Source organism: Pristis pectinata, chromosome 4, assembly GCF_009764475.1.
Source record: "Pristis pectinata isolate sPriPec2 chromosome 4, sPriPec2.1.pri, whole genome shotgun sequence".
Taxonomy (NCBI): domain Eukaryota; kingdom Metazoa; phylum Chordata; class Chondrichthyes; order Rhinopristiformes; family Pristidae; genus Pristis; species Pristis pectinata.
This window is the reverse complement of record NC_067408.1, coordinates 94,988,330-95,015,526: the sequence shown is the minus strand read 5'-3', so window position 1 is coordinate 95,015,526 and position 27,197 is coordinate 94,988,330. Positions and strand designations below refer to the sequence as shown.

At 37.8% G+C, this 27,197-nt stretch overlaps 1 protein-coding gene across 1 annotated transcript in view; it reads right to left on the bottom strand.

Annotated features, from left to right (window-relative positions):
* LOC127569668 (uncharacterized) overlaps positions 1-26,239 on the bottom strand; it is a 114,175-nt gene extending 87,936 nt beyond the window's left edge. The window contains exons 1-9 of the mRNA XM_052014469.1: positions 26,152-26,239; positions 20,592-20,805; positions 18,858-18,988; positions 15,796-15,863; positions 14,346-14,539; positions 13,101-13,139; positions 9,905-10,133; positions 4,153-4,286; positions 3,008-3,120 (exon numbers count right to left, since the gene is read on the bottom strand). Coding sequence (XP_051870429.1) covers positions 3,008-3,120; positions 4,153-4,286; positions 9,905-10,133; positions 13,101-13,139; positions 14,346-14,539; positions 15,796-15,863; positions 18,858-18,988; positions 20,592-20,691 — 1,008 coding nt within the window. The 5' untranslated portion in view covers positions 20,692-20,805; positions 26,152-26,239. The remainder of the gene's footprint in view (positions 1-3,007; positions 3,121-4,152; positions 4,287-9,904; positions 10,134-13,100; positions 13,140-14,345; positions 14,540-15,795; positions 15,864-18,857; positions 18,989-20,591; positions 20,806-26,151) is intronic.
* Between the last annotated feature and the right edge of the window lie 958 nt (positions 26,240-27,197).

The window sequence follows — 27,197 nt, the reverse complement described above, 5'->3', positions numbered from 1 at the left end:
CCTTGCAACATTTCAGTGTATATGTTTGCACCGCTCAGAAACCATTGACTGTGTATACAGATCATAACCCATTGGTGTTTCTGAGCCGAGTCAAAAACAAAAACAGAAGGCTGTTAAACTGGAGTTTAATTTTGCAAGAGTTTGATCTCATGATAACTCACATTAAAGGCAAAGATAATGTGATTGCTGATTGTCTTTCCCGATGTTAAATGGGAAACATGTATCTGTACTAATCTGATAGTCTGTAGTTGTGTAGCATGATAATTATTAACATTACTAACTCTATGCGCGGTTAAAATTTTCTTGGGAAATTTTTTTTTTAGGTGGGAGGTGTTATGGACTCAGTGAAAGTCCCTTTAAGATAGAGAGTGTGTGTGTATGTGTGTGTGGGGCGTGCTTACGTCAATAGAAGATAAAGGACGTAATGACGTGGTTGAAGAAGTAAAAAAAAAGAGAGAGAGAGAAGGGAGAGAGACACCAGCCTGCTTGTTTTCTCTATCGATGGATGAGAAACAATAACTGTGTTTGCCACTGAAATCCATGTATGGAAGTTGGAAGTAATCCGGTGGAGTTCACTTTGTTGCTGACCTGTAGAAGGAAACGGGTATTTGTGTGTGGACGACCACGGTTCGGATGCTTTTCGGGGTGAGGAAGTCACTACCGAGTAAACACTGAAGTGTCGTTTGGGTTCCATCGTGGAACATTTGGATTTCGTATGTACTCTCTCTATGTTTTTCTACATCTACATCTTATCTTCAGACAACGGTGGTTGTTGAAGAAGCCCTTGCTCATGTTTCACCTTATGGCTTGCGGAACTGAACTTTAAGAACCATTCAGGAACTGGGAGTTTTGGACTTTGTCACACACACACACGACGAGTTTAGTTTTGGGGTTAACGTTCGAGGTTTAACATTCTTGAATTCTAACATACTAACATTTTTACTTTTATTTTACGTATTATCATAAGTAGTGATTAATAAAATAGTTTTTAACACTGAATCATGCTCGGTGTGTTTCTTTTGTTGCTGGTTAATGACAGATCTGACACATTATTTTTCATTTATTATTTTCTTCATTCTTCCTTTTCATTTTAATTCTGCATCCATGAATTCAGGGTATGGTGGATTTCAAATTACTTAAAGACATAGCCACCATTTGTTATCACAGTCACGCTGGAATATTTCATCTTCTTCATTCATTGAAGTGAAGTGAATAGTCAACCAAATGATCCAGACATAGTATATTGTACCCCTCATGTATTACAGGTTAGTCACTGTAACATTTCAGTTTTGACCTGCTATCCATTACACTTCAAAGAATTGAACATACATTTCCCCACACGTTCAGCATTCTGTTTGCAGGAAACTAAGAGCATCATCTCCGTTGGCTCTCACTTCAACAAATACAAATAAAGCCAAGGGGGCAGCTGCTTAAAAATGAAAAATGAGTGCAGCCATTTCTTTCACTACAAAAAAATACTTTGATGTTTTGTACAGTAAGTGTCCCAGAAAAGGTAGAAACTTATCCCTCAGCGTTTCTTGTCCTTATGGACTCTTATAGCAACTTTGATTCTTCAGTTTATCCTCCAAGCTTGCTGTGACTAAAAATAATGCTGTGCAAGTGGTTCCTACAACAATGCACTCAGTTAGTAAACTTTGGTCAGTTACATGGGAGTTGAAAGATCAAACTACAAAAAAAATGCCTAGCTAACATCTTCAGCAGTTACTGTTCGAACAAGCATCTTCAAGCTGCTACACTCCTTCCACTTTCTCTGCTGCACAACATGATCACAATTAGCTTACAACTGTGTCAGTTTTCAGAGTTTAAAAATCTATTTTCCTCAGAAGCTGGCTTCCAGCTATTAAGAGTCCTATCTTTTCATATGTGTCCCAATGGGAAGGATGTCATTCGTCACAACTGAACAGTGTTAACTTTCTGAAAGAGCTGTTTTTTCAGATCCAATTTCCTTGATATCCTTTTAATTTTGTTCTTTTGCATGTGCATTTACCTTTCAACAGTTTTGAAAAGAAATATTGTCTTTCCAGCACTTTTTCCACATTGTGCTCTTTATATCCTAACAGTATAAAAGCAAATCTTCAAATCTCTTCCTTAGGTCTTCTGATGATACAGTCTGAATTTTATGCCCTCAAATTAGCAATCCAACAATCAATGGAAATGTTATCTTTCATTATTTATTTACATCACTTCCAAAGTTTCTCCTGGTAAAAACATGCTTTGGGGAACTGAGCTCATGAAAATTGTTTTATAATGCAAGTCTTCCCCTTTTATCAAATTTTCCCATCATTATTAAAATTTTATCGAGATTCTTGCTGGTTTTTCCTATACCAGTGGGGAACAACCCCCAATTTCTCTCATTTCCTCACAAAGCCTCCCAATATCTTATAATATCTTACTGAATCTCTTCTGTGGTCAGAAAGAAAAGGGAAAGTGAATGAAAATATATATAGTTTAGAGACATTAATAGAAAAATAGATAAGACTTATGACATTATAAAGACTTAAAAGTAATAAAAATGAAATAGATGAAACTTAATCAAAAGGACCTGAATAATTAAAACAAAACAGTTCATTTGTTTGTTTAGTGGTACAGGATAATCTAACTTTTGAGTAGCTTTGTTACTGTTGCAACAGGCCTTGTTTCAGTCTTAGGATATGTCTGAAACTCATTTGACACAAGCAAAGCCAAGGAACGTTACCACAACTTATAGATCTCTTTATGACCATGATAATGAACTTGTATGATTACTGTTTGAACAGAGTTCTAAGGTAGAATTCTGCACTTGCCTTAAAACAGTTCCTTTAGTTTCAAAGCATTTCAAAATAGTAGTTTAAAAAAAGATTTTAATGTAGCATTGTAATTCTACAATTTGTTCACCTGCTTGAAGAGATAAATCAATGGCGTGCCAAATTAAGCAGAATACTTGCAAGAATCTTAAGTTAGTTCACAAAAACATAGTGAATATGTCAAAAACAAAATCAAATGTTACCTTAAATTTCCATGTAGAGCTACATTTTAGAGGGTAATAACTTGGATAATATGGACTGGTTATGTTTCCCTCCAATTTTGTTCCATCTGTTGAAAGTATAGTGTTTTCAAATTCTGAGCAAAACAAATAAAATAATTAATTTTATTGCTTAAACTCTTTTGGAAACATGACTGCTCCCCACAATTACTTGTGTTCTTGTGGCTTGTTTCAAATTGGTAGTGAGGTAATTTGATTCCAGACCAAGCTTGCTGAAATCAAGCACGGCAGGCACGGTAGTGTAGCAGTTAGCGTAACGCTTTACAGTGCCAGTGACCCGGGTTCAATTCCGGCTGCTGTCTGTAAGGAGTTTGTACGTTCTCCCCGTGTCTGCGTGGATTTCCTCCGGGTGCTCCGGTTTCCTCCCACATTCCAAAGACGTACGGGTTGGGAAGTCGTGGGCATGCTATGTTGGCGCCAGATGCGTGGCGACACTTGCAGGCTGCCCCCAGAACACTACGCAAAAAGATGCATTTCACTGTTTGTTTCGATGTACATGTGACTAATAAAGATATCTTATCTAAACCACTTTGTGAGCTTAATTTATATGAGGAATTATTCAGAATTTCCTATCCAGTGCAATTTTGGTATTGTGGTGAATATTAACCTAATGATAAATGCACAACAAACCAACAGCTTAAAAGGGGGAAAAGCTCCTATAAGTATTTTTTGCATATCTACAGTCCACAACACTTTCATAAAGCTTCAGTATCATTGCCCAAGGTGCTGAGTATTTCCAGCAGCTTGTATTTTCATGTCAGATTTCCAGCATCCACAGTATTTTGCTTGTGTCAGTAAATGGAATTGGTGTATTAATACTCTATTTATCTCAAAGATTTAACACAAGCATACTGCATATATGATTGACAGAGCAGGAGGAAAACTACTCAGTTTGGAACTGTGACCAGTCCCAATTTTGAAATGCTTGCTGTGATTACACGTTTCATTAGAAATACACTTTGAATATTAGTATTAAATTATAGCTACTTTTATGCTGTTGATCATTGCATTGTAAACAAGGAAAGGAGAGCTCCTGTTTTGAGGTTTTAACAGCTTTCAGTTCTTTAAGAAAGTTGAAAGTTACAATGCAAAGCTGTCATACAACTTACTTTCCTTGGGAATTGCTTCAAAATATCCCTTTATTTCTTTCTTTCCATGCACACTGAGGGATTTGAATGACAGAAACATGCCATTGCCAGTTGATACAAAAGAAACCGGGAAAGAACCAAAGGGTTCACAGGCTCTGGAATGAAAAGAAAATACTGACAGAAACAAATTTAGACATTAATCCATTAATAAGACACAAGATTGAACACAACAATCAGCAATAGGATTAAAAAAAAGATAATCTTGGAGGTATTGATAGAGGGACAAATATTTGCCTCAGCACTCAAAGTAATGCTCTTTCTTTCTTGAAGAAAATGACAGATCTTTTGCACTTACCTGAGTGTAGAGATGGGATTCAGAGTTTCACGAGCAAAAAACAAGCTGGTGGAGGAGCTGAGCAGGTCAGGACTGATGCAAGTTCTTGATCAAAAACGTCAGCTATCTCTATGCCTCTACAGATGCTGCCTGACCTGCTGAGTTCTTCTAGTAGCTTGATTTTTACTCCAGGTTCCAGCATCTGCAGTCTCCCCTGTCTCTAGATTTAGACTTGCATCTGAAGTGCAATAGTCATGCAATACAGCACAGGAGGATGAGCCTAAATGTTTGTGTTCTAGTACCTAAGCTTGATTCAAAGTCAGTAGTCTTTAACTGAGATGCAACTGTGTTACCAGCTGGCATGCTGTAATTAATTAGTCCACTGTGTGTATTTTTGGTGAAAAAAATTATTGTAGATCTTTCAAAGGACAAAGAAAACTGAATCTGAATTTCAGTGTAGGTGTTGTAGTATGGGTCAAGTATTTAATGCTATGGTGAAGAAAGAGACTGACAACATCCCAAAAGGATAATTTTTCTTTCCATTCCTGTGAATGTATAATTAGCATCTTAACAGTAATGAAAGTAAAACAAAATTTTTGGGCATACTTTAGGTAACTAGTTCATCAGTTGTGAATGTCTTTTCTCTGATGCTTTGCTTTTTGAAAGCCATTGGTAGGCCTATTCAACCCAACAGTTGGCTTCAAACTTCACATCACATTTATCACTACTTATTTCCTTCTCAACCTTCAGCCCATCTCTTCCTCTATCTTACCCCAACTTTGCACAAACGGGTTCACTACTCTCCTCTGGCCTTCTGATTTCCGCAATCCATAAAATCTAAGTTGCCCTCAATTCCATCACTCATAGACTGACTAATACAAGTTTCATTCACTCATCACCTCATACGTTTATGACCCATACCATTTTCCTGCTTCAAACTTAATTTTTAATTCACATCATCTTTTCAAATTTGGCCATAAATTTGCCCCACACAATCTTGGAAACCACCTTCAAGCTCATGATCTGTCTGTGATTAACAGTATCCTGAATTTGTCAGTGCATTTTTCTCTCCAATCACCATGACATTGACTTACTTATTGGAATGACCTCACTCATTTCCTTAAGTCTATAGATCTCTCACTCCACCTTTAAAACTTCCATTAATCCCATCCTCTTGACCAAGCCATTAGTCAGTTTTCTCACAATAGTTTATTGTCTATTTCCTTATTTGCACATTTTCTTGGGACATTGTTCCACACTATGAACTATATATAACTAGCTAACAGTTGTTATTATACCATGAAAGAGAACAGAGCTGATTCCATCAGTTCTTTCAATTGCCATTGATTATGCATTATCGGCAAGCTCCATCTTTGGATTAGAACTTTTAATGGGAGCTAGCTCAATGTGAGGTGCAATATCTGGTGCAGCTACAGATCCTCAACACACAACCACTGAAATTTTCCATTTTGGCAAGAAAAATAAAAATGAAGCATGTTATCTGAACAGTGAGAGATCGCAGAGCTCTGAGATGTAGAGATCTTGATGTCTGAGTGCATGCTATGCAGAAGGCTGGTATATAGATGCATCAAGTAATTAGGAAAGCAGAGAGGATGTTATCATCAATTGCAAGGAGAATTGAATACAAAAGTGAGAAGTTTATAGTTCAGTTATATAGGGGATAACTGAGATCACATCTAGTGTCCTGTATATAAGTATTGGTCTCCTGACTTAAGGAAGATATTAATATTTTGGAAGTCATTCAGAGATGATTTACAGACTAATATCTGGAAAAGGCTGATTGTCTTATGAAGAAAGGTTGGACTGGCAAGGACTTGATTAAAACATAAATCCTGAGAGATCTTGACATGGTGGATATGAAAAGGATGTTTCTTTTTGTGAGAGAATCTAGAAGTAGGGGTCACTGTTTAAAAATAAGGAGTCACCTACTTAAGACAGACATGAGGCAAAACATGTCATATCAGAAGGCCATATATCTTTCCAACCCTCTTCCTCAAAAGACAGTAGAAGCAGTGCCTTGAAATACTTAAGGCAGAGGTAGATAGACACCTGATAAGCAAGAGGGTGAACGTTTACTGCGGTTGAAGAGATGCCAAGTTGAGGTTACAATATCTTATTAAATGGCAGTACAGGCTTAAAGGGCTGAGTGGTCTACTCCTATTTCATATGTGCTCTACCACCATGATGGACAAGGTCAGCAGGAGCATGGGAGCATCACCACCTACAGATTCCACTCCAATCCCCATACCACCCTGACTTGGGAAACATTGTTGTCAATGGGTTTAAATTCTACTCTTCCTTACATAATAGAACTGTGAAAGTACTTCCACCAGATTGGCTGTAGCAGTTCAAGAATACTCCTCAGCCACAATTTATCAAGGGCAATTAGGAATGGACAAGAAATACTGGCTTTGCCAGCAACATCCATACCCACAAAATATTTTTTTTTAAATCTCATGGAAAACCACCACTGCATTTTAATGGGGGTCCTTTCAGTAAAGCAACAAGATTACACAGAGCCTAAAGATCTTATTGTTTTACTCACCCAAAATTTACTTCACAGGGACAGCTATAAAGTTACTGCTCAAGAAGTGGGCAGAAGAGTTACTCTTTTTGGTGTTACAGGATGAAGAAGAGAGTTCTGAAGATTCGCGGCTGAGAGAGAAAAGAAATCATCTCATCTGTCTTTAATGGATGACCCCAAATTTTTAAACAGTGACCCATAGTTCTAGATTCTCCCACAAGAGGAAATATCTTCTCCACATCCACCCTGTCAAGATCTCTCAGGATCGCAAAGGTTTCAACCAAGTTGCTTTCGGTCTTCAAAGTTCCACAGGATACTAGCTTAGCCATCCAACCTTTCCTCTAAAACAACCTGCCAATCCCTGGTGTCAGTTTAGTAAATCTTCCCTGAACTGCTTCCATTGAATTTACATCCCTCTTTAAATAAGGAGAGTACTACTATACGTAATGGGCCTTAGCAGTGCCTATATTACTGAAGCATAGTTTCCCCACTTGTGTTCAGTTTCCGTAGCAAAAAAAATGATACTATTCTGTTTGCTTTCCTAAATGTTTGTTGAACCTGCATTCTAGTCCTTTGTGAATTGTGCAGTAGGATAGCCAGAACCCAATGCACCTCACACCTCTGCAATCTCTCACCATTTAGATAGTATCCTTATTTTTATTTGTTGTGCTAAAATTTTATCTCTCTACTTTATAATCCATTTGCCAAATTTTTGCCCACTCGCTTAACCTATCAATATTTCTTTGTGCCATCAAACTCCAATTGATCCTCAGACTGTAACTTTGTCCATGAAGCTAGCTCAGATCTGATTAACGTGGCCCACTACACACAAGGCCTTACAGTCATGCATGGCCTGACAAGCCCTGTCCACAGAAATGTTTGCCAGCCAGTGCAGGTTAATCAGCTGTCAAATGATTGAATATTTATAAATATCAGAGAGTTGCACATATGTTCATTATGGATGTCTTTGACATTTGTAACTTTTTAAAAAACTATTCATGATTAATCACCATTAAAAATTAATTTAAAGCATTAAGGCACAATCACCAGAAAAAAACTTACAAACAATTAAATAAAAATAAACTCAATTAATGCAAAGAAATATAAATTACATGAAATTTACCTCCATCCCTTGCAACAGTTCCACCCCACCCCCAGCGAAACAAACAGAGTCGTTGAACTAACATCTGGTATAACCTGACACATGTTCAGTAGGCAGATCACCCAGCATAATTGCTGAGTAACTGGCTCTCCAATTTGGACACGAGGTTATAATGCACTTTGAAAATTGCCATGAAGCATAACATTAGGGACTTTCATACACTTGTGTTTTCAAACACCTGTCAAGGAATCTCCAGATTCCTTACAGTTATGGAGATAATCAGCTGTTCCATGTGGAACTTATAACATTTCTTCAAAAATCTGTGGCATTATGAGGCCACACCAGGGATACTATGTATGGAATTACTTTCCTTATTTAAAGAGAGACATAAATTCAATGGAAACAGTTCAGAGAAGATTTACCAATTGTGATTAATTTTGAAGACAATTTATAAATGAGTTTCATTACGTTATTTAGCTCCCTCAAATACTATACTGTAAACAACAGGAACTATATGAAGAGTAAGCTTTTCTGACTTATCTTTTTTCCTTGAAGTTGAATATATTATGATATTATTAATGGGCTACCCAGATGAGTATGAAATATGAATTGGAACTAATATCATTGTTAAATATTCTTATAACCTACAAACAGGTGACTACTTAAAATGGTAAATTTCCAGGGTCAGTGCCATTTCTGTCTGAATACTGCACAGATGGCCTGGTGTCCATGAATATTGCATATTGGCTGTTCTGTTAATTCTTGCTGGGCTAGCTTGTCGAGTTCCTGACCTGCATCGTCCCAATTCAGACTTTACTTAAGAAAAGAAACACATATAATTGTGTGGTTCTGCAACTCTTAAAGCTATCCATTCAGTTTACAATTGACAACTTATGGAGCCTGAAATGTATCTTTTAAATATAACCTGGTTATTTTAGGGGAATCTTATGGGATCAGGTGATGTAATGGTCTTGATATCCAGGATCATCCACAACCTTACTGAATAACAGAGCAGGATTGAGTGGCTGTATGGCCTGCTCCTGTTTCTATTTATTACGTTTATGCATGTTCACTTAATGCAAATAGATTTTGCATTCACAGGGGAGTCTCCAAAATTTACAGGCATTTATATGGGCAGGTGTCTGCCATTCTGTGCTGAACTGACAGCAAATCCCAGCAAAATCTAAGTCTAGTTTCTGTGAGGCCAGACGAGCATTTATGGATCAAGCTATTTATGGATTTCCATCATCCACAAAATTTTGCTCATTTGCTTACAATTTCATTATTGGTTTTGCCATCACTTTACTTACAAAATGTCTACAACCAATTGTCACATTTAATTTATTTCATTTTTGCTTTACAATTTATAGATTTTTGTTAACAGCCAAATGTGCTCAAACTTTCTATGGCCTTAATGATAGTCTGCAGTTTAGGTATAACTGCTGCTGATATTAATGATTAATATGTTGATACTTTTATAACATGTTACTTTGCTAATTTAGCAGATGTATTCATCTATTTAAAATAGCTAGGTTAATAGAAAACTAAAGAATCCCATTCCAAATAAATTAAACATTCAACCATTTAGCACTACATTTGTGTTTTGCACAGTAATGTTCAGATATAATACAAATATATAAGCTGCTTTCTCCAAGTAACAAATATTAATGAGAATTTAAGATTATTCAGATGCTTATTTTATAATTTTTGTTTGATGAAAAATTAGCAGGAATATGAAATAGATTAGCTAACAGACTGTTAAAGACTTGAATCGCTGGGATTGGATACATACCGGTATAATTTCCTACTTCTGATAGGCATGAGCGAGTCATAAATATGGAGTGAATCTGTAACACAGTTATCAGGTTCAATCTGCAGGGTGATGAGAGAGAGGCGAATGACATGTCCTAGCAGTGAAGTGAACTTGAAGTGGCAGTTCACCCGTCCAGAGGCAGCAGAGAAGTTAAGAGGAATAGAAATACCAGCCTGCTCTGCATGCTTATCAATAACATATTTTGAATCTGGGAAAAGATATAAATGATAATATACATTAATATATCTTTTATTGTATGTCTTTTCTTCATATTTCCCTATCTTCTTTAACATGCAATTTATGCAACTATGAAATACTGTCTTTGGGGCATTTCAATATCACAATACTATCATAAACTGATATGACTTACAGGTTTCTATAGCTGGCACTTATTTCATCACTCTCCAAACCTGCATAAGAATTTGTAATCCAAGAATTCCTTTCTCATTTCTTTCTTGATTTCAGATTGCTCAATGTGATTTCATTTTAAGCAGAGAAGAAACCTTCCTATGCTTTCTTTAAATGCATTCCAGCAGATCTTCCATTTGGGAGTCAGGACTTGTACTGAGACTTGCCCATGTTTCCCCATGGAGGTCCCTGCCTAGCTGGCATGGGCTAAAGCCAACCAACAGTAATATCTTCTGCAGTGCTGCACCAGTGGAGTCCCTATGTAGTCTACATCTGGGAATTCTGCCAACTGGACCTGTATCAGAGCTGTGGCAATACCTGCAACTTTGAGCTTGCACATCCAGTGCAATAAAGATTAACTTTGCCCAATGGTTTGGCACCACCAATCTTTTACTACTCTGCACTACTGACCCATTGGAAGAAAATTGCAAAAAATTACTGTCGGTGATCATCCTCACAAGCTTCACAGGAGCAATATTTTTAAAAATGAGTACCATGTCACAAAAAGAGCTATTCGCACAAATAACTAAAAGCTTGGTTTTAAATAGCGAGTTTAGGGTTAGGGTTGTGCATGAAGGCAAGGCTGCCAGTGATGTTGTGGTTAAAATTTGGAACTGCAGATATTCCTAAGAGTTTTTGGTCTAGGGTCATGATTCATGCTATGCAAGAGGTTCCAGATTCAAATTCCAGGTGAGTCCAATTTTAGATCAGACATCATAGCAGCATTACATGTAGTTCTTTTCCTCCTCCAACTCTCTCACAGCTTCCATGAACCAGAATCAACCCTAATCTCTGGTGCGTTCTGTGGTGTTTGCATGTTTTCCTTGCATCTGCTTTCTTCCCACATCCCAAAGATGTGCTGGTTGGTGGATTAATTGGCCACTCTAACCCAGAGTAGGCGACAGCAGGAGAATTGGTGGAAGTTGATGGGCATGTGAGAGGGAAGAGGTTACAGGGAAATAAATGGGGCTATTGGACTGATGTGAATGCCCTGAGAGCCAGTATAGACTGAATGGGCCAAACTGACCTCTTTCCATGTCATAAGAAAAATTGAAAATATTAGGTAGGTAAAGTCGAGGCTTTGGAGCAAATTGAAAAAGTTACTTAATGCTTAATTGGGAGCCAATATAGGTCAGCAGACACAAGTATGCCAGTTCTCATTGGGGGGGTCAGAGGTGGAGAGAATAAACAGCTTCAAATTCCTGGGTGTTAACATCTTGGATGACCTGTCTTGGACCCAGCACATAGATGCAATCACAAAGATGGCGCACCTTTGCCTCTACTTTCTTAGAAGCTTAAGGAAATTTGAATATCAGCAAATACTCAAACAAACCTCTATGAATGCACTGTTGAAAGTATCCTGTTTGGTCATATCTTGGCCTGGTATGGCAATTCCAATGCATGGGAATGCAAGAGGCTGCAGAGAGTAATGGACACAGCTCAGTCCATCACAGGCACTGCCCTTCTCACCATTGACAATATCTACAGGAGACACTGCCTCAAGAAGTGGCATCTATCATCAAGGATCCCCACCATCCTTGTCATGCCCTCGCTGCTACCGTCAGGTAGGAGGTACAAAATCTGAAGTCCCATACCACCAGGTTCAGGAACAACTACTTTCCTACAACCATTAGGTTCTTGAACCAACCTTCACAACCCCAACCCTACCTCAGCAATGGAACACTGTGGACCACCTCTTGCACTACCATGGACTTGACTCTGATTGTGTCTTTTTCTCTCTTTCTTCACTGCCTTGTATGATTTATGTATAATTTATATTCTGTGTGTCGTCTGTACCTATGTGCCTGTGATGTTGCTGCAAGCAAGTTTTTCATTGTACCTGTACCTCACCATACTTGTGCACATGACAATAAACTTAACTTGACTTAAATAAGACGATGCAAGTTAGGTTATCGGCAGCAGACTTTTGAATGATCTTAGGTTTATGATAAGTAGAACTTGGGAAATCAGGAAGGAACAGATTGCAATAGTTGGTCTAGAGGTAGCAGAGGCATATTTGAAAGATGGAGCAGATAAGTGAAGGCAACAGTGGAGTCCACCAATAGCATGAAAAGCAAATGTATTTCTATAAACACATTTAAGCATATTTATAAGCACGTTTATTTCTATAATGTGGAAGTCTGGTTCAAAACTCATCAAGATTAAAATGACACCAGAGTTTGAAGAATCATGTTCGCTCTTTGATAGTGGCCATAGCAAAGAATAACAGACAAGCATTTTGCCTTCATAGAGTAGCGGTTTGCGTAACGCTATTACAGCACCAGCGACCTGGGTTCAATTCCCACTGCTGTCTATAAGGAGTTTGTACATTGTCCCCATGTGCCTGCATGAGTTTCCTCCGGGTGCTCCGGTTTCTTCCCACATTCCAAAAAAGACACACAGGTTAGGAGTTGTGGGCATGCTATGTTGGCACCGAAAGAGCGGCAACACTTGCAGGCTGCCCCCCAGCACATTCTCAGTAACACAAAAAGACGCATTTCACTGTGTGTTTCGATGTACATGTGACTAGTATACAACTATCCTATCTTATCTTGAGAATTCACATAAATTGTACACAGGGGTCTAGATCTCATTACTTTATTAAAAGACATACGTAATTTTCCTAGTTCTCTGGCTAATGTTTAACTTTCAGGTGCTTGGGGATATGAAAAGTGCACATTAAATAAGGTTTTTCTTCTTTAAAATTAATCCTTATGTGCATTTGCACAACACTTGCTTAAGGTGAAATTTAATTAAAAATTCTTACTTGTTGTAGCTGTAGCGATATAATCTGAACGCAGGCCAGCTATTAACAAAAAAATTAAAAAGTTATGTCATGTCTGTGGGAAAGCAGTATGGTGCATTAAAATAATAGACAGAGAACTTAAACTTTGGCTAAACATCCATACAACTTGCACACAAATACAAATAAAAAACACCTAGCAAACTGGGTTTCTTAAAGACCTATTAAAAACAATTGCTTCAAAATTATGCCAAAAGACTTGAGTATCACAAACGTTTCACAAGTTGATTAAAGCTTTTTCTTTCCCCTTTTAATGGAGGTGTTTCAATTAAACAGATCGATGGCTTTACTAAACAGTGAATGAAGTAGTTTCAGAAAATGCTTCAATTTTCCTACAGCATCTTTTATTCAGACCACTGATGTACATTTGTGTGCATATGAATTGGAACTTGCACTTTACAGACCTCTAATTTGGGCAATCAGATACCTGACTCTAACCACAGCAGGAAAGAGATGGCCTAGATTCTGTAGTCATTAGCAAAGCAAGTGCACTTTCCATTAACCAACAAAAACTATTCACAATTTCAGCAAGTTGTAAAGCACAGACTTTCCCTAGTCTAACGTCAGCTTCAATTTAGTACGTTATAGGAGGCATCCGTGATGTCCAACCACTGGACAGTCTACAAGCTGACTGATCAGTCAGATTGAATTATCATGTAAGCAGCAAGAAATATAGTCCTTCTTTAAATCATTGTACATAAAGTGAAATAATGATTGATATATATATGTCACATTTACAGGGAAACCTAAATATCAGATCTCAAACTGTAAATATAATCTTAATAATGTCCAAAAATTTGCAGTTTGTAACTGAGGAACTGAGACTCCACATGTAAAATGAGCTTTGCGGGGTATGACACAGATCCTTAAAATATCAGATACTTTAAATGATATAAGAAAATTTTTTATTCATTGGTCATTACAACAGGAATAATGAGTAAGTAGTCAAAGTGACTTCTATTTTGATTCCATATGCAAAGCCTACAAGAGGGACTTAATGAAGTGGGCATCTTTAATAGCAACTTCTGGATTTCTATGTTATCTGCACATGTATTGAAGGAGGAATTTGCCATCAGTTTTTCACATTAATAAAGGCAGGTGCTGGCAATCTTGGGTTTGCCTTATTACCTTTGCATATTCTGAGCCATTAATATATTGTGTAAAATATAGTTTTCAATAACTGCAATATACAGAATGCCAAAAAAGTACCATTAACAACAATCGAGTCCATGTCCACGGGAAGTCCAAGGAGATAACCAACTGATGTACGGTTTACCAGGCTTGTCTGGATAGAATCCTTTAAGATAGCACTGACACAATCCTCACACACAAACAAAGCCTTCACATTTGGGACCACAAAGACAATCCAGAAATGAACAAGAACACCACCATTGTTGTTGTCACTGTAGAAGAAACACAGGTAGGATTATGATTTGAAATACATGGATTTGCCTTTTACTGGAGTAATAGAATTTCCACCTTCGGGCAATTTGTTTATATATGGCTGCATATTGTGATAAAGTTATGGCTCAGCAGAGTGTTGTAAGTGATTTGGGGGAAGTTGCTGTAGTTTTTGCTTCCTCTGCCATTTATATGGATTCTGTTTTCTAACGAAACTGACAATGCTAGCTATGCAGTAAACAGTATGCTGAATCATATGCCTCATTCTACCTCCAACTCATTGGCTGATATAGTGTTATCAATAAATATACTGTTTATTTGCGTCAGAGGTCATGGAATAATATTTGATTAGGCCTGGTTTTGCTTACATTTAAATCTGATAGAGATAAAAGGAGAAGAAGAGGTTGGATTCAATCCCTGCTTGCAAAATAAACTTATCATTTGTTCAAAAGAGCCATAACTTAAGCAATGTACCAGTTCTAATGGAGTCATTGATCTGAAATTATTCTGAAATCTGAAGCTATTTCCCTTTCTACAGATGCTACTTGATTTGCTGAGAATTTTCAGCATTTTCTGTTTTTATTTCAGATACCCAGCATTTGCAATTTTTTTTATTTTCAACATGTTAAATAATTTCTCCTTTTATATGGAAACTTACTACACTGAAATGTTTCTGAGTGAATTATTTTTGAAATACCATCCTTATTATTAATTAGGCATTAATAGCAACAGTATAAAACTAACTCCAGACAACAGTTGAAACATAAAATCCATATTCATTATTTAAATTAGCATAAACAAAGTAAATGTAGAATAACTTGTAAGGACAAATTTATCATATATAGTGACTACAAAGAACAAAGGCCTGAAAAATGTGTTCTAGTGTGCCAGGGAGCTAGCTGGAACCTTCCCAAAGCCCAGCCAATACTCTGCCATTGTTTAACAGGTGATTGTAAACTGTCTCTGAACTTCTGAATACCAGGAACATGATTTTAGAAAACCACCTTGTCGATAGAAATGTTCTATCAATGCGAACTCTAATCAGCCTCAAAGAGAACCAAGATACAACAATTGTTTTTCATTAAAAAGTCATTTTCCTGTTCCCTTTCCGTTCATCACCTTCCCATTTTCCAGAGATACCACCGTTACTGCAGGCTTCATCCATTTTTATTTGAAAAACAATGTTTAGGCAACTACATGCAAATTCCAGGAACTCAGCCTTTGATCTTTACTGAGAACACACTTTGAAATACAATACCTCAAGTCAGAAATGGTCGATTGCTTGTATAACTTGGAGAAAAGTGATTTTCGATAAACATTATTCATCTGGAAGAAGAGGAAAATACAATGCTTAAATGTGAAATAGAAACAAATGTTGTATTTGTTAATTGGATATTTATGATGAAATATTGCCTTAAACTGAAGCTGTTGCTCTGTGCACAGCAATTTGTGACAGTGTAGTCAGACCCTAAGTCAACCAAAACACAAAACTTTCATATTAAATGGATAAAGGTTTATTTTCAGAAAGCCAATTAACTTGTGAAAGAATATATTAGACTAACTTTTTGGAAGTTCAAATACTCTCATGTCACTGTGTACTCTTTAAAGTAGTTTGCTGTATTTTTACCATCACTGCCATGAGTACAAGCGTGAAAACAGTACCACTTTGTCATTCAAAATATTAAAATGGTTTAATTGGTAAACTAGTTCAGTGATGCCAAGTAATGCACACTAATCCTATTAACTTTGCCTCACAAAATAACTTAGGTTCAGATTTTGCACAGTAACAATGTTACTCTCATTGCATTAAAACTGATTGGAGCTGCAGGTGAGCCTGGAGAGTGTGCTGTGCTACTCATGGAGTTCAGTGAGGGATGCGGAACTTGGGCTAACTGCCTAGCACTCATGACATAGACTTGCCAGAAAATTCATAAGGTATGCATCTTTAAAATACCTGAAAGGTGGAGGCTAAGTTTCATCCTTTAAGAAGCTTATTTTCTTCAAACCTGCTGAGTGCATATGTTTGCCAACAGAGTCATAGAGTAATACAGCATGGAAAGAGACCCTTCAGTCCAGATCATCCATGCCAACCAAGATACCTATCTAAGCTAGTCCCATTCGCCCACATTTGGCCCAAATCCCTCTCAACCTTTCCTATCCATATACCTGTATAAACATCCTTTAAATGTTGTATCTGCCTCAACCACTTTCTCTGGCAGCTCATTCTATGTATGCACTACCTTCTGCGTGAAGAAGTTGCCCCTCAGGTCCCTTTTAAATCCTTCTCCTCTCACCTTAAAGCTTTGCCCTCTAGTTTTTGCTTCCCTTTCCCTTGGAAAAAGACTATCTGCATTCATCCTATCTAATCCCCTCATGATTTAATACACCTCTATAAGGTCACCCCTCAGTCTCCTATCTTCCAAGGAATAAAGTCCTAGCCTGCCCAGTCTCTCCCTATAACCCTTGCCCTTGAGTCCTAGCAACATTCTCATAAATCTCCTTTACACTCTTTCCAGCTTAATGACATCTTTCCTATCTCAGGGTAATCAAAACTATACACAATACTCCAGGCGCGGCATCACCAATGTCTTGTACAACTGCAATATAATGTCCCAGATCCTATACTCACTTCCCTGATTGATGAAGGCCAGTATGCCAAATGCTTTCTTCGCTACCCTGTCCACCTGTGACACCACTTTCAGGGAATTATGTACATGTACTTCTCGGTTCTTCTGTTCTATAACACTTCCCAGGGCCTTACCATTCACTATGAAGGTCCTATTCTGGCTTGACCTCCCAAAATGTAACACCAGACTTTTTTTTAGACACACCAAATGTTGTCTGGGTTGGAGTGTATTAGCTACAAGGAGAGGTTGAACAAACATGGATTGTTTTCTCTAGAGTGTCAGAGGCTGAGAGGCGACCTGATAGAAGTATATAAAATTACGAGAGTCATAAATAGGGCAGATAGTCAGAGTCTCTTTCCCAAGGAAGTGAGAAAAACTAGAAGGTAGAGGTTTAATGTGAGAGGGGGAAAGTTTAAAAGAGATGTGCAAGGCAAGTTTATTTACACAAAGTGGTGGGTGGCAGGTACTTGCTGCCAGAAAAGATGGTAGAAGCACATACAATAGCAACATTTAAGAGGCATTTAGACAGACAGGGGAATAGAGGGATATGGACCCCGTGCAGAAAGATGGGACTAGTTTAGATTGGCATCATGGTCAGCGCAGATATGGTGGGCCAAAGGGCCCAGTTCCTGTGCTGTACTGTTCCATGTTCAATGTTTAATGTGAGCCAGGTTCCAGAGTGTAAACAGGCTTTGCAGCTAGAGCCAGTGGTCCGGAGCCAGGCTCCAGACTGTCCCAAATGTGCAGTTGGAGCCGGGATTGGGGTCTGAAACAATAGGGATCAAGAACATGATAGGTTTGCAGCTGGAGCCAGGGTCCTCAGTGCCTGCCTGTATATTTCCCCCTCTGTATAAACTCACTGGGTTTATTGGAAAATTTGTTGTACTAAAGTAGTGTAAAATAAGGTGAAATAAAAATGTGTTTGGATATTAATAGGAGTTACATCCAGAAAATCTGCTAGTCCAGCACTAGCAAAGTGCCATGAGTGTCAGATTATTGGACTTTTACTGTATTCAAAATCATAATTTATTTTAAGTAATGAGTTATTTCAAGATATTGTAATGTCTTTAATACAGAGCCCAGTTCTTAGAGCCTAGAGATCAAAAGGAATGTTGCACAGACACCCTCAAACCTTCTCTGAAGAAATTTTGATTGACACTGAAAATTGACAAGGTGGAACAATGAAGGAAACAGTCTGGTGGCAACTTCTTTATGAAGGATCCTTCCATGTTGAAGAAAGCAATAAAACTTGAAAATAAAAAGCAAAGGGATAAGGAATGACAAGTAGAGCTAGGTTCTCCCTTAACCAACGTGTGTGATATCCTTCTATGGGTTTTGTACCTCTAAGATCCAGCTCATAAGAATCTGTAGGATCCTGATTCTGGATTAGGACAATACGGAAAGTAAATCTTTATTCTTTAAGTATTTTGCCAGGAGAGATAGAAAGTCCAGAGAACCACTGAGTACCCACTGGATCCACCAACATAAAGATGCTTTAATGGCAGAGGTTTGATCTAGCAGTTGTATTTTGTGTAAAATTGTGTTCAAGTAAACAAGTTTGTAATCATTAAATATTAAAGGAGTTCTAGTTTTAACTAAAACTTGTGCCTTTTGACACACTGGCAGCCTGTATGTTCATGAATATATTTTAAATTTGATCACATGTCAGTATAGTGGCATTAAGATTACTTACCACTTGCTGAACTTTATCTGCCATGTAGAGAAATTCAGGGGAGTCCTTTCTCCGATACTCAGGAATAAATTCAACATCAGCTATGCGGAATAATCCAGCAAAATATAAAGCATTGTTGTTTTGAGTTCTCACTGCTCATTGGAAAGAAGATTATATTTTAAACACATTTTTAATGAACATAAAAGAAAAAAATTACTCCTTTGGCACAAGCAACAATTACAAATACAATTCAAACCTTTTTAGCAAATTAAGTATTCAATTCCCATTGATGTTTTACGAGTTTGGAGAAGTTTCTAGTACATGGACTGGCAGTTACCAAAGTTAGCTGACATTAGTTTAAATATTTAAATGAGATCCTGTTTGGCCAACAGGACCTCAAGTTCAATTGGATGAAGTGCTCACTGTGCATGCCCAGCCCAGTTTCAACTAGTGATCCAGCCAAATAAAAGTGAGGCCAGGAACAGCAGGTCTCCTCACCTGGGACACTGTACAAGTAACCCTTGTTTTTGCCATGGCAGGCCCCCTCTCCCATGAACAACCCCTTTCAATCTAACTGTCTTCAAACTTGAGGGTTCAGAAACAAGCTATCAAGCCACACAAACCTATTCAGCTGTTAAAAGGTCTTGGCTGATTTGTATGCAAATCCCATTTACCTCATATGTTATCTAACAATAATATAAATTTTAAAATATTCAATTGACATATCCTCAACAACTTTTTGAGGGGGAGTCCCTCCCTAAATGACCTAGCTCAATCTGAGATCATCCTCCCTTAATCTGACTGCCCTACCAGGGGAAATGATTTCTGTGCATCAATCCCATCAATTTGTTTAAATCACCTTAAGTACTCGATTTATTGTATTTAAGAGAATACAAACTGTCTATGCGACTAGTCTATGCAACTTCTCCTCATAATTTATTCCTATTAGCCTGGTGTCATTCAAGGGAAGATATACTGCAATCACTGCAAGGCCTACCATCCCCTCAAATTTTGGTGTCCAGAATCGAATGCAGTACTCCAAAATAACCAGAGCTTCATATTCAATTGTATCCAGGTTCAATAGGAGAATTAGATAAATACTTGAAGGAAAAAAAAGTGAAATATGGGGAAAGAGCAGGGGACTGGAACTAATTCAATGGTTCTTCGAAAGACCCAGCACAGACTCAATGGCCCCCTCCTAATAGTCCTATTCCATGATTTTATTATTCTATATTTATTTTATTATGGAATAAAACAAATCAATTGATTGTAATCTTTGTCTTGATCTGCACTAAGAAACATTGAAGAGACGGCGATAGGGAAGACACATGATCAGTTTGGTTCACGAGAGGGTCTAACTCTTTGAACCTTCAAGAACTTTACCATGCAAGCAGAAACAGGACAATGTGATTCAACTCCTACAACAGTAAGTCATTCATTTATAGGAGCAAATAATATTGCTGAACCAGAGATGATAAATACAGAAGATCACAAACTTATACCACATAATATTTGTGCCAACGTCCAGTTCTCAATTGAACAGCTAGGCTTGCGAACAAAATTAATGCTTTCAATTTATTATATGCTTGTAATTTAGCTTGGGTCTTAAAGTCAACCATGGACATTTTGATCAACCTTGGTTTAATTGGGCGTATTTGCTGTCAATATAGAATTGGACCTGAATAGCCTGCTAATTCACTATCATTTAGTGATTTAATTTATTGTCCTTTGGATATAGATAAGTGAAATACTCACAAACAAAGACCCACAATAAGGTCCAAGTTATTATTACAATAACAAGAACCATCAGAGTGAGGAGGATAATTTTTTTGTTTATAAAGAAACACTCAGTCATTTCACCAAACCGACATTTCTGTGATAGTTTGGACTTCTCATTTGCTTTTTGTGGGCTATTCTTCACAGGAACTATTCCATCTACATTGGTCAAGTAGACTGATATTTCAGATACCTGCATGTAAAACAGAAGAAAATCGGAATTGCAATTCATAGTCACTACGTTCATTAATTTAGCACTTCTAACATGGAAAAGTCACAATGTATTTCACAGGTATTTAATTATTCATAAATGGATAATAAACCAAAGGAAGAATTATTTAGAGAGGTTCATCAAAATGATAACTTTTACGGAAGATGTTATGTAAAAAGAGAAAGATAGAACACTGAGGCTTCAGTGAGGAATTGTAGTGTGCAGGTCCTTGATGATGAGGAGGGATACATGAGAGGCCAGAAGCAGAGAACTTTAGGAGAGGGTTTTGTGGCTCATAAATTTGAATGTAATGAAGGTCAGAGAGGAGAACAGTGTTAGTTGAGCAAGGCAATGCCCAAAAGGATATAGATAGCAAGATTTTTTTGAGATTTTTTTTTGGGCAATGTACTGTTAGTTAATAAAGTTTTATTTGCAATACATCCAGAAATTTTAAAATAGATCATGCCAATGAAGGCCAGGAGAAGCCACCTGTTCTCTGCCAAACAGTTAAATATTTTACATTCATTTGAGAGACATATATAAATTTATGTCAACTAAGAAAGGCAACTTTTCCAACTCCCTCAGTACTGCACTATCAACTTAGAATATATGGTCAAATTTCTTGAGTGGAGCTTGAAACTACAACTTTCTGATTCAGGAGCAAAAATAAAACCACCCAGCCAAGGTTGACATGATTTGCAATTTCTTTAGTCGTCTACTATACATCAGATAAATGAGCAAATTTGTTTCGTGAAAGAGCCAAATCAGTCAGGGGAATACCAGAAAACTATAGTATGTGATTCAGGTACAGATGCTGTAATAACTATTTTCAATTTGCATTTAAACTAGAAACTGCAATAGGAGTTAAAATGTTCTTGTAGGTTGCAGTATTAATCACTCATGGTGCAAATTTACATTTAAGTAAATGATACAGAGTATTATATTCTTAACAATAAGCAGGTTATTCACATTTCTATATATTAATTGAATTAGCACCAATCTGCAAAAGCAAAGAATTATGACTTCCTCAGTCAATATCCATGTACAATTAATTTAGATGATAAGACCTTAGTATTAGGTGCCCCCAGAACACCCTATGCAAAAGATGTGTTTCACTTTGTATTTCGATGTATACATGACTAATAAAGATTTATCTTATGTTCGGAACACAGTTAATGTTTTCATTCTGGATTTAATATAAATATCTATAACTTTAACAAGTCTGGCTGATCAGATTATTTTCTTGTTTTACATAATATTTTACATTTTGTAGCAATGTAAATCCTTAAATTGTAATCCAAGCAATTTAGCTATGGAAAAATATAAATCTTAATATAATCTCATCTTCAAATGTTTACTACATTGTGAACAGCTGACAGTCTTGTATTTCATTGTAAATACCGTAAATAATAAATGTGGTGTCATTCTGGCATTTAAAATAAACAGAACAGGATAGCACATTATCCGGGTAAATGCATGGTATAGGATAACCTTTTTTCCTGATGGTATTATTTATTAAGGAAATACAACACCCCACATTGTAGTGGAACAGGATTACATTTTAAAACATCTCTGAATTCTTCAATGAAAGTGGAGCTGCAGAATTAATATTTCCCAATAATCCAGAATATACTTGAACCTATTAATATGATTTTTAAAAAATCTACAAAACACTTTAGATTTGGTGTAGACATTGGCTTGCATGACCACATCAGTCCCGTCAAATGGATGAAAATTAAAAGTAGATTTCCCAACATTGTCTTGTAGTGTAAATGCTTCACTGAAGTGTAGGAGAATCATATGTGAAAATAAAAAAAAACTGCAAATGCTGGAAATCTAAAATAAAAACAGAAAATGATGGAAATACTCAGCAAGTCTGGTCACATCTGTGGGAAGAGAAATAGAGTTAACATTTCAAGTCGAAAACCCTTCATCAAGACTGGGAATGAGAGAAAAGAAACCCATTAAGCTGCAGGGAGGGTGCAACATGGGAGATGTCTCTGATAGGGTAAAGCCAGGCTGACCATGGGGATAGGCTGTAAACAAGGTCACCTGCTCAATGAGTAAATGGGAGTAGTTACAGAGTGAGAACATAGACAAAAGAATGTAGGAATTCTGAAATGCAGAGTAGGAAGACATGCCCTGCAAGTCAAGCCAAGCATGTCTTCCACTCCCACATCTTTCCCTTTCAGCATTTCACAGGGATCATTCCCTTTGTGACTCCGTCCTCTCTTCTGCATAGTATAGGATGTCATTTTTTCTTGATGGTATTATTCATTAAGGAAATACAATGCCCCACATTGTCATGGCCCAGGATTACAATTTACAAACCAATCCCCTTCTTAGAATATTTTCCCTTGCAACCTCAGATAATGCAGCACTTGTCCTTTTATCTTTTCCCTTCCCACCTTCCAGGGACTCAAACACTCTTTCCAGGTGAAGCAGTGATACATTTACATTTTTTCTAATCTAGTGTATTGCATTCAGTGTTCACAATGTTGTCCCTGCTACATTGAAGAGACAAAACACAGATTGCATGACTGCTTTGCGGAGCACCTATGCTCGGTTCCCAGGGTGACCCTGAGCTTCTCCATCCCACTCTATGGGTCTGTGGCCTCCTGCACTGTTACAATAAGGCCAATGCAAGCTTGAGGAACAGCACCATATCTTCCTTCTAGGCCCACTACATCCTTCTAGACTCTGTGATACTGGCTCAGCTTGTTTGTTTTTTCCTCCCTTTTTCTTTTTCTTTCCCCTAGGTGTGAAGATCATGCACACCCTGACCTCCGGGCACGTCTTCCTGCTCTGTATTCCGCAACCCCTACATTTTTTTGTCTATGTTCTCACTGCTTGACCAGATGACCCTGTTTACAGCTTATCCCCAAAGTCACACTGAATTTACTCTATCAGAGAATACCCCCCTCTGTCACCCTCTCTTTTCTCTCCTTCCCAGTTCTGATGAATGGTCTTCAACCTGAAACATAAAGTCTGCTTCTCTTCCCACAGATGTGGACTGACCTGCTGAGTATTTCCAGCATTTTCTGAATTATGTGCACCTTTCTGGATATTGTATTCATTCATTGAAGTCAACTTATTTTATGGGGAAGAATGTCAGATAATTCATGAATATGATAAATAAGTAGCAGGAAGTGGGTTCAGTGTGTGGACACGCGAACCACAAAGATTATATTGTGTTTATGACATTTATCAAAACTTTTGGATAAAAATCTTAATGGAATTTATGACTATTCTGAGTGAGAATTGCTTAAGGTGGTATAGCAAGTGCATCTGAAAAGTAATAGTTTCATCACTAGCTATCAGTGATTTGGTGATATCAGAGGCTTGAAAATATCAGAATACCAAACAAGATCATTGTGGTAGAACAGTTAATTTTCCAATTTCAGGTAACCCGCACCCCCTATGTTTATTTCACTCTCCTTTTGTTCCACCCAGGTTCTCTCACCCACCTTTTTCCAGCCCCAGTAACCCTCCCCCCAACTGATTCCATCTGCCCATCATCACTCCTTTATCTGATTCCACGTCACCTTACTTATCATCATATTCCAGTATCTACAGCCCCTTGTGTCTCCATTTATCACCTTTCAGCCTGTCTCTACCTCCACCCTATCCTCCGCCCTCCCGCCAACCCGTCTCCATCTGCCCCTTTTTTCTCCCCTTATCTGTTTCTACCTATCACCCACCAACTGCTGGTCATAACCCCACCCCTACCCCTCCCCCAACTGGCTCCTTCCGCCCATCATACCCTCCTCACCTGGTTTCACCTGTCACCTGCCAGCCTTGCCTCACTCCTCCCTCTCACTTCTTTATACTGGCTATCTCCCTTCTACACTCTCAGTTCTGATGCAGGGCCTCAACCCAAAATGTCAACCATCCCACAGATGCTTCCTGACTTGCTGAGTTCCTCCAGAAGTTCACATTTTGCTCCAGGTTACAGAATCTGCAATCTCTTGCATCTCCAAGTTCATTATGGTACACTACTGGCACCATTTTACCTCCACAGAGAGCTCAAACTTGGTGAGGACTGCTCAGTTTACCGGTAGTGACTTCACCAAATCTCAGGAGAGGGCCATGTTAGGGTGGGGAACAAAGGATGGCAGGAGCAGCCCTATGAATGACTAGCAGGAGAGTTTAAAAGCTGAGAGGAGACAGATGTTTTTCTGGGCTCCATTTTAATAACTTTGAGTTGGCTGCTTGTTTGACTGCATTCTCACAACCAAAGCCAGAGTGGATCAAACCTACTACTCACAGCAGCTGAATTTCTCAGAAGGGTTCTAAAATATTAGCAAGGGTTCTATATTAGATGGCCAAAGCAGATATCCCAAAATTGTCCCACTTGGATATGAATATAGGAGGTATGATTAGTCAATTTGTTGGTGACAAAAATCGGTGGTGTTGTGGATAGTGAGAAGGGTTGTATAAGGCTACAGCAGCATATGAATCAGTTGGAAGGTTGGGCAGAGCTTTGACAGATGGAATTTAATCCCAACAAGTGCAAGGCGATGCTTTTTGGGAAGTCAAATAGAGGTAGGACTTATACAGTAAATGCCAGAGCACTAAGGAATGTTGATGAGCAAACAAACCAAGGGGTTCAAGTCCATAGTTCCCTGAAAGTGGCACCACAGGTTGATAGGGTGGTGAAGAAGGCATGCTTGCCTTCATAGATTGGGGTTTAGAATATAAAAGTTAGAACATTATGTTGCAACTTTACAAAACACTGATTAGGCTGCACTCAGAATAGTGTGTGCAGTTCCGGTCACTGCACTATAGGAAGGATATGATTGTGCTGGAGAGAATGCAAAGGAGATTCACCGGGATGTTGCCTAGATTGGAGGACTTTAGTAATGGGGAGAGATTGGATAGGCTGGGTTTGTTTTCCCTAGAGCAAAGGCGGCTGTGGGGTGATCTGATAGAAATACATAAGATTATGGGAGATATAGATAGGGTAGATAGTCAAAATCTTTTTCCCATGTGGGTTATCAAAACAAAAGGGCATACGTTTAAGATGAGAGGAAGGAGTTTTAAAGTAGATTTGAGGAATAAGATATTTTTTCCCACAGATAGTGATTGATATCTGGAACATATTGCCAGAGAAAGTGGTTGAATCAGATACAAAAAACGTGCTTACAAAGCATTTAGACAGACACTTAAATAGATAAGGCATAGAAGGATACAGTCCTAATGTGTGCCTGTTTCTGAGTTCTATGACTATGTCCATGGACCATATGGTTTCAAACATTTTTCAGATATTCTTTATAGGCAAGGTATACCCCTAGGAAATTGACCCTCCCCCCCCCCCCCATTTTCTACCTGGTAAAAGAGAGAGATGATAACCAATTGCCATCCTCTTATGTTTCCAATAGACAAATCCAATGTGTTCTCCCCGCAGACTATTGCCTTTCTATTGTCCCTTTCCGAGACTAGGGTTTGTGTTCTATTGTGTTTGCTGGCTTCCATTGTGCATCTGGGTTTTGGATGAATGAACAAATCAGTTAACATGCACCCAGAGTTCACCAGAGACATTCTGGATTCCACATTGGTGAATTACAGTTAAAACATAGCTCAGTAGTGATCACTTTAAAGACTTTTAGCTTAAATCAACTTTCTACCAAGTGGCATTCTCTTTCCATTCTTTCTAGATAAAATTCAGATCTAGGGAAACAATTCTTTCACAATGGCTGCCACAGTTAAACTTGCTCACCATATTATTAAAAGGCAAGTCAAACACACCTGAAGATGAGAATTTAATTTTGTACTCTACTCCATCCCTCCCAGTGAAATGCCTCAACCTTTTCATCACTTGTTGTCCTCTATACAATACTCCCCACGTTCAGTTCCGTCCCCCATTCTCCACTCCCTGCTCCTCTTGCCCTTTCTACTTTGCAGCCCATTTGATTGTTCACTATTCTGAACAGTTTCTACTTCTTTATCATCTGCTGCACTTCAGCTCTGACTTCAAAAGGCAATAATGCTAAACATCATAACTGCAATTACCTCCTTAAATAATCTGTGAACTCCAAGCCACTAAACATAACCATTTTTTGTACTTTTTACTTTAAAAAAAAGTATAGCAATTAAAAAAGAGCATCCAAATGTTGGTAATATAAATAAGCAAAACAAAATAACAGTGAAATAATGCAAGAATTCTGAATGATCTTTCATTAATTACCTGCCCTATCCTCCACAGAAAAAGGCTGGCCAACAATATCACTGTTTCAAACAATATTACATTCCAATGCACAAAACATCATGAATCAAGTAATATATTTAATACTGTTTTTGTTCCTAAATCAGCCACTCAAACAAATAAAAATTACTTTATTAAAGATTTAGCCAAATAACAGCATTTCATATCA